Source organism: Papilio machaon, chromosome 2, assembly GCF_912999745.1.
Source record: "Papilio machaon chromosome 2, ilPapMach1.1, whole genome shotgun sequence".
Lineage (NCBI taxonomy): Eukaryota > Metazoa > Arthropoda > Insecta > Lepidoptera > Papilionidae > Papilio > Papilio machaon.
The window spans coordinates 252,913-267,872 of NC_059987.1; the positions used below are offsets into that span (position 1 = coordinate 252,913).

Genomic DNA, 14,960 nt, shown 5'->3' on the forward strand with positions numbered 1-14,960 from the left:
ATATGTACTACGAAACTCGGTTATGCTTGCAAAGATTTAAACGTCATGCAAAAAATAATGTATGTAGCCAGCATAAGTTTTTTTTTTTGTTACGGTTCATTGAACACAAACATTTTTCATGTTTTATTGTAATGTTCACACATCAAGTAACATTTCCAGACGTAAAAAAGGAAGAGTAATAAAGAGAAGTAAATGTTCACGTTAGAATTATTTATGTTGATGAGTGGATTTATCTGAGACGACACACTGCGCTACTGGTGGTGTATTTCAGCGGGACTCGGCAATATGTTTGTCTGACAAGGAGATGTCGAGCACGAAAACTGTACATATTGTGCGAAAAATGTCTGGATACATTCCGTCCACGAAATTTGTGATAAATGGTCTTTTTTTCTTCGTAATCAATGTGGAACTTTTCTTAAACCGTCTTCTAGAATTTGCCTTACACTTTTGCAATAAATTAATGATTTCGTAAACATGTTTTATTAACGCGGCACTGATCTATTAGTAGATCGGATTTAATGAATATATATCTACATAGATGGCGCTCTCATCAATAATTCTGCACCAGCGCCGCTACCGCGCCGCGTCACACCCTCGTCTGAGATTTCAGATTACTGAAGCAAAAGTATTGCTAATTAAATAACACCAAGTTTATTTAACTGTTACACTTTTTGTTTTTTTTTAATAATATTTATGAGGTATGGATGTAGAAAAAGCGGTAGAGGTGTGCCAGAATCGCGCCAAATAGAGATACATAATCTGGGCATACAAGTACGTGATGTTTATTTATGACGGAAGTATCACAATACAAAAGCACAGATGAGGTACGCACTGAGTAAAATAAATCCAGTAAAGCTTTAAGATAAATAAGAAGTATTCTTTGAAACAAATGAATAACTTAAAATAATTACGTGTATTATTTCAACAACTTTATGCAAATTCTGAGATAATATTAAATGCGTCTAACAATATTATGCTCAGTAATCATATATCAATAACATAATGTAAAATCTAGTCACTACTTCAGTATTAATATGTCTTCATTAATATTGATTTGCCTTAAGTATATTTGGGAATGAAGTTTGTCGAATGAATTCTTTGTACATTGTAAAATTATACTTAAGAAATGAAGTCAAAAGGAACGGGACTTTGTTTAACATATTGTAGGAATGTATGACACACCATCATACAATGAGAAAAAGTCATGATGTGTGTCATAAATAATATGACGTACATCAACATGATGACCAGGTCGAGTGCTGAGTATTACAGCTAGTGCTCGCTTCTTAAGGTAACTAAGGCATGTAATATCAACCTTACACAGGTGCCCCGCAGGGGAGCGCTCTTGAAAGCAAAGGATGGGTCGACTTTCTTCTTTTTAAATTTTAAACTGTTGCTTAAACAGCATTTAATATAATGTTGTGAGCATTAAAGCAATTGGCGAGTGGTAACATAGAGCGATAGACAACGAGCAGTCGGCAGCCGGCACATTAGCATAATAGCCAGGTGCCGGACAGCGCGCAGGCAACGCCGGCGAGCACATAATGTAAACTCTACACGATCGCATGTAATTTGTTGCAAATTGCCTAATTTATAACACCACTCGCCTTTATCACGCTCTACTATTTTTAACATTATTCGATTTACACCTTTAAAAGGCGAAACACAACGTACTTTTTCCTGTTTAATAATGTTACAGCAATTTTTAAAGCTAGTCTCTCCGATATTAAGTTAGGAAAGAAATGTGAGCACTAGTTAAATGTTAGCACATTGCATTTCCCCTGTACAATATATAAATACATTGGGACAAAGTAAAGATTGAAATATTAAACATATTATAAGTAGGTTTATTCTTGTACAAGTGCGCGTTGTCGCCGTCAGGTGGCGTTGTGTGCGGCACTGTTCCGATCAAACGCCCTAGTGTGCTCTGAAATCGCGGTCTTAGATATTATTCCTTAGTTTTAGACTCCCTAGTTTTAAAACTTTTCTTAGCATTACTGTGAAATTATCTTTTGTATCTTAGATTTTTATCTAAATATTTGCGTTAGTTAATTCACATTAAAAACTTCAGCGTAACTTATAAGTAGTCAACACTAATAGTTACTAGACACTATTGCAGAGAGAATTAAAATAATAAAACAAGCTGGTTGAGATATTTGATTAAAATCTGTCTAATGGATATTATAATGTTTAACATCCGTCAATGGATTTCAAAAAATTCAATTAAAATAATTAAATTTGCGGTCCGTACTATGTGCTCTGTTCAATATCATCAGAATGCGTGTATGTATGTAACATGTAGCATACATATACTAGTATTGTATTCAATAAGCGGTTTCCATTACAAATTATATACTTCATTTGTGTGTGCGTTTAATGAATTTATTCAATGATAGTCAATGCATCATTGGAAGCAATTGTTTCGATTACTGTATAAAATTCATTCATAGTATTTTAAATTGATAACGTTTAATTCATTTCAAGTCATCGACTCATTCAAATAATTAAACTTTCATATTGATCGTCGGTTAATTATTTAAAAGTCAGTAGACTAAGTTAGCGAATTATGAATCTATACGCGAACACCTTTCTATGTTGTGTGAGGATAAGAATATATATAAGAAATAAGAAAGGATTTTTTTTAAACTGAAATGTAATAATTCCAGTTGATTTAGAATTTCAAAGTAAAATTTGGAATAGATCGTAAAATTGTTAATCAAATTGTTGAGTGCAGAATTAAACGTTCTGCCAAAGAGGTATCATACTGGCCAATAAGAACATTTTCCTTTTTAATTATGAAAAAAGATGAAAAAGGAGAATCGCGCGGGAAGTTGAAGAGTTAATAACGAGATGTAGTAGATATTAGAGTTTTGTTGAAACGTTAATGTAAATATCGTTTCATTATAAGGATTTTAACAATGTAATAAATGCATATTGGCTGCCGTTCTGATGTTTTCATTTTATACACAAATACAAAGGAACAAGATTTATATAATTCAAGTACATTTTTGGTACCTTACTACATTTTATATCTATAAGCACTAACGTAACGCACAATTTCGTAAATAAATCATTTGGATATCGCAAAAGTTAACGAATCGATGAATAATTCAACATCGTATTCACAAATCTCGGTAATATTCTGTGTTAACTCAACATTTTACAATTCAACCACAAAAATCGATATTTATACCACTATGATTTATATACCAGTGTTAACATGGCGCTTTTTAGTTACCATTGCCTTATGAAAGCAAATATGATCACTGAATTCAGTAATACGTAGTAACACACTAAAAATTAAAAGGACATTTTCTTTACACGCACTAGCACACATGCATGAAAATTATGTAAATCTCAAAGAAGCAAAATACATCAAAGTAAGTTCGGCGGCGGTGCGCGCTCCGGGTAACACCCCAGTGCCTGCACATGACGTCTTCCACGACAATCTTTGGCTTTGAGCAAATGCTTCCGCTCCTTTGTAAACTAATACTTTCATTCTAATTTCTTTGAAATATTGTCAATATTAAAACGTTTAAAGTAAAGTAAATACTTAAGTGACTTTAAGTAGAATGAAAGGTTATTAAATTAAACTGCTTCATAGACAATCCAGTCTAGGTACGTAAAAGTTTGTTCCAAACAAAATGAGTGAAATGTACACGATCCAATTAACAACATCGTTTCTATGAGCGCCTCTAGCGACTCAAAGTGAAAGCTGCGTCCGGTGTCAAGTGACGTCAAATCAACGCCGAATCTAACTCAGATTGATTACGACTAGGTACACGTGTATTGCTAAAATTGAATGGCGTAAAAATCCTACGAAATTATTGAATTGTACGTCATAATACTTTTAAGATTAAAATTACAAAATATTTCTGTTAGTCCGTTCCTAACCGTTCCTTTGCATGTCAACAAACAAAACAACTAAACCCCTTTAAAGGGTTGACAATGGTGGTGACAACTAAAGCCATTTAATCCTAATTTTTATCGGAGCTTGAAAACACGGAAAAAGATTGCGTCCTGTTTGCATAAGCCATGTTTTATCGCGTTTACGTAACTTTGGCAAAAATTGTGACGTGGCCTTAGTATACTAATTTAGCATCTCTATCCAATGGAAATTTACGTTGATTTTGAGAAACAACCTTTTAAAATTATTCATGGACGTATATCTGAAAGAGATTACAAAGCTTTCGTCCTAACAAAGTAGTCGTAAATCGAAGACAAAGATAATGTTTTAAAATTAATGATTTTAGTGTCTAAAGTTTAATTGGCTGTCAAAAGTTTATAATTTATCAGTTTGTGTAAGCCTTAGTAAAGTTATAAATACTTATTATAACTTGACATGATCCTTGAACATGTCACTTAAGCTAAGTGACATGTTCTTAAGCAAAGCCTTTGTATTCTCTACTTTGGTACTATGTTTATACAGAACGATTAATTATACTCTTATTTCTGTCTTTAGTTATTATTGAATGTACTAAAATTAAATATATACATATCAGATGAAATGAGATTGTATCGTAAGAATGTCTATGGGCTTCATTCGCTTCAGTATTTCAGCGAATCAGGTGATCGCTTGCTCAATCAAAAATATAACTAGTAGATAATTTATGGAGAGATTTAATAATTAATATTAAATTATTAAGTTAAGATAATCACAAAAGATTATTTATCTCAGGTAAATATTATAAATATTAATAAATCTAGTGTGATAGTGCAGCCTGCAACTTGCATTCATAAGTCACGTTAGCGAGTAGTCGTAATTCAATTGTTATCGCCTGTTAAGGAATTCATATTGTATAAATAAATCTATATTACGTCAAGAACTAAGCTCTAGGAGTATACAACATGTATAATCTATGTATGTAAATTGTATCGGCCGCCGACATATACACACAAAATACAAATTTCAATAGTATGTTGATACGTCTCCATACATAGTTTAATTAAAGTTGTTGAAGATTTTATTGAATAATATTTATGTTAAATAACACATACTATATCATAATGCTACCAAAATTATTTTTACTAGAGTCAAAATTCATGTTTAATATTTCTGATTTTTCTTAAGTATATGTGTGTATGTTTCGATTGGTATCTGCGATGTATTACAAAGTGTTTTCGTTCTGATATCAACCGCAAAAGCTCTCATCAAAAAGGAAACAGGCAACCGCATAAAACCTTTTATCTTGTAACATTATTTTCTGTGGCGGACCTGTACTGTAATCCTCTTAATGCAAAAATAATCTCCGCCACGAGCGGATATTTTTTTCATGCCTGAAACTGATATACAAGGTTTGTGAACGCCCGCCTTATCTAGTTCTTATTTATTATATAGAAAAACTTGAAAGGAACAAACAAGCGTTGCGGAAAGGTTTATCGTATCAAGTATTTTATCAGAAAATCTTTTCAGAAAATGTTATTGAATATAAATTTTCCTCTGTAATAAATAATAGTTAAACTCTCTTTTACCATTTTTATATGTAAAAACTTTAATAGATAGTTGAATTCAAAGATTTTTTTTGTATTTGGCATATATAATGAATACAACAATTTATCAGTAATAGTTGCGTTCGTATGTTGAGTCAAATTAACATAACACACAATTTTCTCGAACGGATAAAAGAAAATACAAGTTTTGTTCATAGCAAGACGCCTGAGGCGGTATCATTGGCATATCGTGATCCCATTAGCAATATTATCGCAATTGCTTATCATTGAGTAGGTCGCAGTAGCTCGCGGCGACAGCCGAGATTACCCTTCCCTTGTAATTTGAATGATGGCTGACGCAAATCACATTTTTCCGTCGTTTATGATAAAGATTTCCCTATACTCTTTTTCTATTTAAAAGAACGCGACGTTATTTTTTTCTCTAGTTTTCAATATAAAATTTACCTCACAGATTAGTTCTTATATATTATTACGGAGTTTTTTCATAAAACATAATGTTTGCGCCCCAAAACATTTCGGATTGTTGTCATATCTCAGTAGGTACAAGAACTTTGCAGGAAATTACCATTTATCTATAACATTGTTCCAAGTAAGATGTAGATGGTTCAATAGAAAAGGGAATCGGAAGGTTAACCTTTTATACCATTCTTGTATTACAGCCACTCGAGCGAAGATATCATGTTCAAGGTGTTATTGATTTTTTAAGCATTTCTGTACTTGCTTCGTTCTAAGTCCATTGCCTCCGAATAACAAGAACACAGATAACAAGGAAACAAAAACATTTCATATATTAATGACAGGACGAAGTATCCTCGCTTTAAATATTTTATTGTTTTCATAAAAGTCCCAGTGATTCTTTTATTAACCACTTTATACGTTGAAACAGAAAATGTAAGGCGCACTTTATGAATTTTGGATTACATTACTTTCACAGCGGAGTGGTTCCTTCTTTGTAGCTATAGATTTTATCCATTCCTCTGATACCATTGCCTTAGAATTGATATTCCTTTTATTAAAGGTTTACTACAGACGTACTTTAAAACCAACTTATTTTTAAATAATTTTCATGCATAAAAAATAAACGCAAGGATTAAAAGAAGTCAGTAGATTATCGTCTTGTGACTGTTGAGAATAAAATTCAAAAACAGCTCATTAAATGTCAAAAATAAACATATATATGAAATAACGAATGTGCTATGTCAAACAAAGACCAGTTTGATACAATCTTCGCCCTTTGCTCGCTATCTTAATAAAAATGACCGCTGTAATTGTCCTGTTTGAATTATTGTTGGAGCGGAGTCAGTGGCGCCTCGTACGCTACGTTTATATAAAAGAAATAGAATACTTTGGAGTATAATCTCTATTTCATGATATATTGTATAATTAGAAACCATGATGATTATAATTTTTCAAAATATAAATAGGTATGTGCCGTTGCCTGAAATGTACCTGTTCAAAATTTTTGAACCATTGTTAACTGTCTTTTTGTGCGGTTGCAATGGTATAGCGATATATTAGCAAAAATATTTATATGAAATACATTTAATTAATGACATTTACTTCAAAATAGACAATAGGCAGTATTTTTATATAATCACTAGCTTTTACCCGCGACTCCGTCCGCGCGGAATAAAAAATAGAAAACGGGTAAAAATTATCCTATGTCCGCTTCCTGATTCTAAGCTGACTGCCCACCAATTTTCAGTCAAATCGATTCAGCCGTTCTTGAGTTATAAATATTGTAAGTAACATGACTTTCTTTTATATATATAGATTACAAAAAGAAATGAATCCAATAATGAAACGAGGTCTCAAGCAATAACATAGTCGTAAGTTATCAATGACGTCGAACATCGCGCACTACAGCGACTGCGATGTCATACGGCCTCCTGCTACGTAGGAAATGTAATAAGATGAAGGAACATACATTTTCATATCGCCTATTCTATGATTTACTTTGCAATTATGTATATCGTAGAATATTTCTATATATACCGATATATATGTCTAATATTGTATATTTAGAAATAGGTTTTAACAAACCAAATTTTGTAACAACGTAAACTGAAGATTGGAAAATATTTTTGATCTCGGGAAGATGAAATTGAACTAAGTAGAAATTCCAAGGATCCTTTGCAAAGACGTTGTGTAGTAGAGTGGTTCAGTAATGAAATAATATGATACGCCGTTGCAACAAAGCAACATAAAAGAACATAGAATATTGCTATATAAAGGTAACTACCGCATATTATAAAAAGGTTTCGTTTCGCAGTAGTTTTTTTAGTACAATAGCAACATGTTACGATAACAATTAAATTATACAGTATAAAATAGAAACCATCACATCAACGGCAACAAAATCAAAAGATACGAAGTTCCATTCGGGATACTATCCTCTGCCTAAAGTAAATAAGTCGGAGTGTTCCAGTCACTGAGCCATTTGCGCTTTTTTTGTTGGCTGAAACTTCTCGAGTGTTAAGTAAGCCATTTGAAATTCAGTGAGAATTGTCATTAAGTTTGCATTGAATGAGCTTTGCATCTCCTCGCGGAAACTTGTTATGCGCGACTTGTGCTTAAATCATGTTTCTGTGTACTTGAGAGGAGATATGATTCAACTTTAATCTGGCTGCACTGACAGCGTGCAAGCTTTATTGCAGGAAATATAACACAGTATCTTGTATACTAGACTAAGTATACAGTCTGTCTTAGTTTTTGTGTAATTTGCACATCGTAAAGTAACTTTTTAAAACAGTTAGCGTTTGATCTTTTAATCGGTTTCTTCTAAAATAACGAATTTTCGAGGTGCAAAATATGTAGTATAATTTTGGTACAAGGAAATAATGAGGCGAGCTAAGGAAATGCAGGAGTGACGTCACATTCAAAGCGGTGTCAGTTGCACGCTGGCGGCGGCGGCTCTCGGTAACGAGTGCGCTCTCGCCGCCCGTCGTTCTACTCTACCTACACCTCTCTTCTCTACATATTCACTATGTTTAGATCCGTTTGTCATATAATATCAAAATTGAACTAGCACTTCAGAGAATTATACAACGTAGCTTAAGCTAATAAAAAAAATTATGTAGAAAAACTAAAATTTGTTGTCGTTAATTTATAAAATTGTAATGCTCTTGTATTCTTTTTCTTTGTATCAAAACAAAGTATGTATATTGTAATTCTTGGAATTATCAAGTAAATAATAATTACCTTTGAAATTAAATTTAATATTGTGGCGTTAGCTCGTTCATTTCGTGGACGGATGTAAAACAGTCTTCCTGCGCAGAAATAATGGTAATTTATGTGGAATATATTTTGACTAAATCTGAATTATTACCGTTTTGAAATACAAGTAGGACTCTGTTTTGTATCATTCTCTATATATACTACTTCAATATTGTTAATGACTATGGTTTATTTTTATGTAATATGAACTTCATCTGTTTTACTCTAAAAATATAGTTGATCACGTTTTTTAATCCTTCAAGTACCGCTGTTTGACATTGTGGACGTAAACGATATGCACCATTACTGTTTCTGGTATAAATATTTTAATATCGCATATCAGGAGCCAACGCATAATCATGTTTATTATTGTCTTAATCATAAATTGTCAAATGTCTGCGAACAGCGCTAGAATTCTGGTAATATCTAATATTATCAACGTGCGATAAAAGAGTTGACATGTATTTAAGCTAAAATGTGATTAAAGCACTAAGTTTTTGTGGTTACACTCCATGTTTCCTGCGGATCTTGTGTGTAATACTGTAAGATCTTTTCATGAAAGAAATGGCATTGGTTTGCCAATTTTATAGCTGTGTTGTCGTTTAAAATCCCTTAATATATGAGTGTCATTGAAGTTCTGTAGCACTTTAGAAGAGTAATTTTTGCGCAGTGGTGTGGCAGGAGTGGCAGGCACAGGTGACGGCGACGCGCGCGGTCATGGGCGGACCGGCACTGCTCACCTGCTCGGCGCCCGCGGCACTCCGCGACCACGCCTCCGTTGCCGCCTGGTACCGAGACGATGCCGTCCTTACACCTGCTGACCACCTCTGTAAGTCAATTACCGAGATTATCTCAACATATAAAAACAAAGATCTGTCACCTGTAATCTTAACAGTGACCGTCGGGCTCTCTATCTGTCTAAACATGCTTATTGTTTCTTTTTTCGTGGTGCAGCGGGGCCTACTTTGCTGCTAGAGGAGGGGTGGCGGCTAGTAGTGCGCGCGGTGCGGGCAGAAGATGCGCGCGCGCAGTACGCCTGCTCCGTGCTCGACGCGCTCACAGGCGAACGCCGCAGGAGCGCGCCCGCTACTATCGATATCGTCCGTAAGTACTCATATTGTGCCAATGAATTTAATGAGATACTAAACAATAGAATAGTCAGCTACAGCAGTACCCGTGACGAGAAGAGACCGGGCTAGGAATTTGTTGGCTTCTTCGATACACTTCAATAAAGCTGTAAAGCACATGATGGTTTTTTTCCTGCTGTAGCAATGAGCGTAGCATCTGCACCGCGTGCCCTGCTGCCGGGCCCGTGGGAGACGAGCGTGCGCCGTGGCGGCGACGCGGTTCTACCCTGCCTCGTCTCTGCTAATCCTCCGCCTACCGTCAGGTCAGTGTTCAAACCACACATCAACGCAGCAATGATCGTGTCAAAGGAACCTGCATAATATGACACATTATAACATCTCTATTACCAGGATCTTTTAGTTACATGATAGTTAAAAGGAAACGATGTATAAGTTGTGTTGAAGCAGATCTTGGCGCCGACATGAATAAATAAACAAAAGAAACCTAAAGTATTCAAAGTCACTGCTTTATATCTCAGTCAACTTGTTTGAGAATGTATCAAGTGAATAAAGAATTGCTTTTAGAGGAATGAAGAAGAAATGTGAACAGAAGCGACGAAGACGCTCGCGAGCGCCTTAAGTGTCTTAAATAGTGCGGAGCGCCCTCTGCCGTGGCGCACACAACACAACTCTTTTATTATTATGGCCAGTATGCTTTTTTGTTTTTTATATAGGAATTATTCTAGCTTCAAACGTAAGTAAAAAGGCATATAATTTTGAGAAAGGTATATTGTTTTAAGGAATAGTAACATTAAAAGTAAATTTCCCAAACCGCCTATCATTATACTGGATATAAATTTCGTCCGGAAAATAACACGTTACGGCGCACGAAGCCCCCAGGTAGCTATAGCCCAGCTAGTATTGCGCAGAGAAGCGAGAAGGCTCGGTGTGACACGGACTTTAACGCGGCCGTAATTAATGCGTAGTATTTGCGATATAATTACATGGTTTTGTACGATAACCTCGCGGTTTTCTGTTAGACTTTCGATACTTCATTTGAATTTGATGCTTATTCCAATTCTGTTACATTTATTTTACTGTTTGTGCTGTTATTCGCAAATAAATTGAAACGAACATAACGAGGCTGGCGTTCCATTAACAATTTAGCCAATTTCCGATTGATGCGATTGCTTCGGTACCAAGAATATTTTATTTACATTCGATATGTAAACATCATTTGAATCGATTGACTCATTACGTTTTACATTTGTCGTATAAACTTTGTGTCGTTCGGATGTTGTACTTTTTTCCCCAATTTTTTTATGACGCAGGCTAAAGTTGGTTTGGTTACGTTAAAGACTAAAAATATAATGACAAAAATAACGAAGAACTTACATGAATTAACATACCTTAATCAGGACAATTCATATTTTATAAGGTTAAAAGTTACAATAGTAAATTAATCTCTAACCGTGGATAATTTTCCATCCATTGTGCATTTGTACACAAGAAAGGTCAGAACAAAAACAAACCAACAATCAAACAAGATAAATGGAACGAGGGCGCTGGCGTCGGCATCGGTTGTGGCGCACGTGTTTTTGCTGACCCTACGCCTGTCGCTACATCGACCTTATTTACCATCACCGATGAAAACATTTCTTAGAACCGTGAACAAAAGGTATTGTAAGTTAATCAAACAAAAAAGTTTACCAATGAAAAAGCGCATACTACAAGTAAACTAAATTACGTTGTAAGCATAAACACATTACAAAACTTTTTATGTAAAATCAACATTAATAATAAAAAGAGGAAATATTTGATTGTTTGTTTGTTTGCATTGAATAGGCACCAAAATTACTGAACTGATTAAAAAAATTCTCACTGTTACACTATCCGCGGGGTGATCTAGAATATCTTTATTACTAGATTTTTATTTTATTTCAGCGCGGACAAAGTCGTGGTCAACTGCTAGTATGAAATAGTTTTGTCGTTTCACATTATATTGATACTATGAAATAACATATATAATTATTATACTTACGTATTGATAAATATGTAATTAAATGAAAAAGAACTGCAAAATGAAACTCAAAAAGCTTATTATGATAATTATTAAATAGTGTTTAGAGTTATGTTTATAAAGTGAGTACTTTGTAAGACTTTTAAAATACTTAACTTATATCTTAAAGTTAAAAGTCGAGAAATTACTTCTGTTACATAAATATTACAATTGTTTTAAATACTACTTTAACTTTAAAAGATCACACAAAATTAACTTTAATTCCAAGTAAACATTATTTTCATTTTCTTACATCTTTTGTTTTATAAGAAATTAAATTTCATTGAATATGAATTCTCCTCGACTTGTTTTGTTAAAATCAGAACAAGTTACAATCAAGTAATTCGCCGTAAAACCATCGCCGATAATTTTATTCAAAATTAGAACATCTTGAGATTTCAAATTTTCTTAAACTTAACCGTTAAATTAATATAAATTACGATTTAATTAACGATAGTGTTTACCTGAGCAGTATAATTATGAAAATACATTGAAAGAAAATTCTTTAGGTAAGGAATAGCAACAGAAGCGGCGTAACACTTTGAAGAATGCAATTACGTAGCTGGCGATATTAAATCGCAAGTTTAAAACATAAAGGCTGTGGTGTTGAGGTAAGGGTTTCTTTCAGCGCTGCTAAACTTGCTGCTCTATAATATTATCTACGGCGCACGACTTACAGCTCATATTTCTTTGAACTAAAAAACGCACGTCACTTTTTAATAACATAATGACTTTCTTTTAGTATTCATTTGTACTGTAGATGATTCTAGTTATTTTAAAATTACTTTACAGAAATGTTATATTGATAATTTAGATAAATAAAGATAGATATATTGATATCTTTGTTTTAGATTATTCTATTAAAGTATACATATTACAAAATGAATTTATGTAAATATATATTCTGTACTGTATTGTAGTACTGATTTATTAATTTGAATTTTATAATTTACATTCAATAAAAACGTTAAAATATTATAAGCAATGTTATTAAAGTCATATGGGTGAGAAGTTACGTAAATACATTGCTTTAAAATTTACCGGAGCACATTAGAAGGGTAGGGCTGGAGGCTGCGCCGCGCTAATGTAACGCATTAAGGGCTGCAAATGTTACCCCTGGGCTCCTCCACTCCGTAAGGGTACAAGTTTATACGGCACCACGTATAAGGAAGTATAGTTTGTGTAGCATATATACCTCATGTATTTCTCTTGTTATATGTTTCAATTATTTGACCTCTAGAAGTATACGTAAATAATATGAAATGTTTACAAAATTAACCCTTGACTTTTTTGATTCTACGTCTACGAATATAAGTTAAATTAGCGCCTAGACATGCGTAGCACTAATGTACACGGAGTCTCATTATGCTACGCATTGTCTACGAGTCTACGACAGAATTAAGCCGTGATTCCGTAAAGTATTTTATTATCAACTTAAACATGTAAACAGAATTTAACGACAAGGTTATATATTATGTATTTTATATTTTATTAATTTCGCCAAGAGGTTATTTTTCTTATTAAGCCACATTCATTATTAGTTTTCTGTTTGAGAACAAAACGTCTTTTCATCGCTATACAAACAAAATTGTACGTATTAACAATACAAAGCCACTAGTAAGGTTAATGAGGCGGCCTACGGGGGCGGTTGCGGGGCAGGGAGCGAGGGAGGGCGTGATAATTCACAAAAACAAAGAAGTTAGCGCGTGACAGCGCCGCGACGAGTGCTCCCCTAATTTGTCACGTTTGGGTTTCGTGCCGTTTTTTGCTTTTCTTTTGTCAACAGCCGCATACTGGCACAGCGGGTCACTAACCACCACATATGTCGTTACTAATAATACAGATGAAACTACTGGAATAAAAAGCTTTGGAAGAACGCTAAGTACTACTAACCATTGGTATACAAAAGGTTTAATTTAAAAGAAAAAAATTAATCACAAACAAAAATCATCTTAATTTTCTTTTAAATTCATGTTACAGGTTCGGTTCTAGGTGAACGAAATTAGTCCTTATGTGAAGCGTCAATATGTTGTAAAACATTTGGGTTTACTGCTGAGCACTTTGCACGCTTTACGACGCTTTCCTATTAGTGGTAAACTAGGTGCTTCTGATGCTTAATACTAGTTTAATGCCTTAAAACTATTTATGCCCATCTTTGATGAAAAGACATTGTCAAACTTTACATTTACATTTTATAAATAAAACCTACTCAAATATTTCTTTCAGTCCTGTAGACAAGTCATTTATTTATTTAAAGTCAAAGATTTTAATAAATGAATAACGCATGTATCTTTGTATGAAATGTCGTTTAAGAGTAAAAGAATTCATTGAGTGTGACGCCGTAGGTCGTAAACAGTCCGGCAGTAACACGTAACGCAATAACGCCGCACGCATTAGTCGCCAATGGACCGCTGCTCGCTCTTCTGTGTTACATCTTTACACGTCGCTAACTTCGTCATTCTGACGTCGTTTAGTCAATACAATTTCTTATTATTCATTTTATCGTATGGTTCGTATATAAAAAAAAAAACAAGTATATTCAAAATTATGTATTTTTGGAATGAATTTATGCATAAAACTCTACAGTCGTCTTGGGAATAAAGGCAATTAAATTAATAATATGTAGATTTTGCAAGAAATAAGAAATTTTAAACTCACCCGGACTTATTACATCAAGTACTCAAGCATTCATTTGTCTCGACCCGCCTGCATTCACTACATGAAATATACCTACCACAAACACACAAACAAACTTGCGAGTAAAATAATACCTTGACTCAGTAACACATACATGAAAAAATAGGTAGAAATGTTTTATATTTCTTTATTGGTTCTAATAATAGACTACTTGTAATGTCGAATGTATATTTTAAAATGAAGGTACGGAAAAAGATAAAGCTCCAGCTTCCAGTTAAACTTAATTCAATTACTGCGGAACGCTCGCGGCTAACAGGTTCCCTCCAGTATGGAAAGGTCTCACCTGTTAATGACCCATTTACGAACTTTTAATAACTTCAAAGAATCGCTTTACACTATAAAATGAAACAATTGAAAACTATACTTTAACTGGAGGATACTCCATTTTACCTATTCATTTTTTCTTCCAGACTATATTCGTAACTTTCATAAAGAATAATATAAAAGTAATATTTGTTATAATTTTTCAT

The 14,960-nt window shown here is 33.7% G+C and overlaps 1 protein-coding gene across 1 annotated transcript in view; it reads left to right on the forward strand.

Moving 5' to 3' along the window:
- LOC106716027 (Down syndrome cell adhesion molecule-like protein Dscam2) overlaps positions 1-14,960 on the forward strand; it is a 74,859-nt gene that overhangs the window by 32,854 nt on the left and 27,045 nt on the right. Inside the window, exons 6-8 of the mRNA XM_045680912.1 lie at positions 9,338-9,496; positions 9,622-9,771; positions 9,937-10,057. Coding sequence (XP_045536868.1) covers positions 9,338-9,496; positions 9,622-9,771; positions 9,937-10,057 — 430 coding nt within the window. The remainder of the gene's footprint in view (positions 1-9,337; positions 9,497-9,621; positions 9,772-9,936; positions 10,058-14,960) is intronic.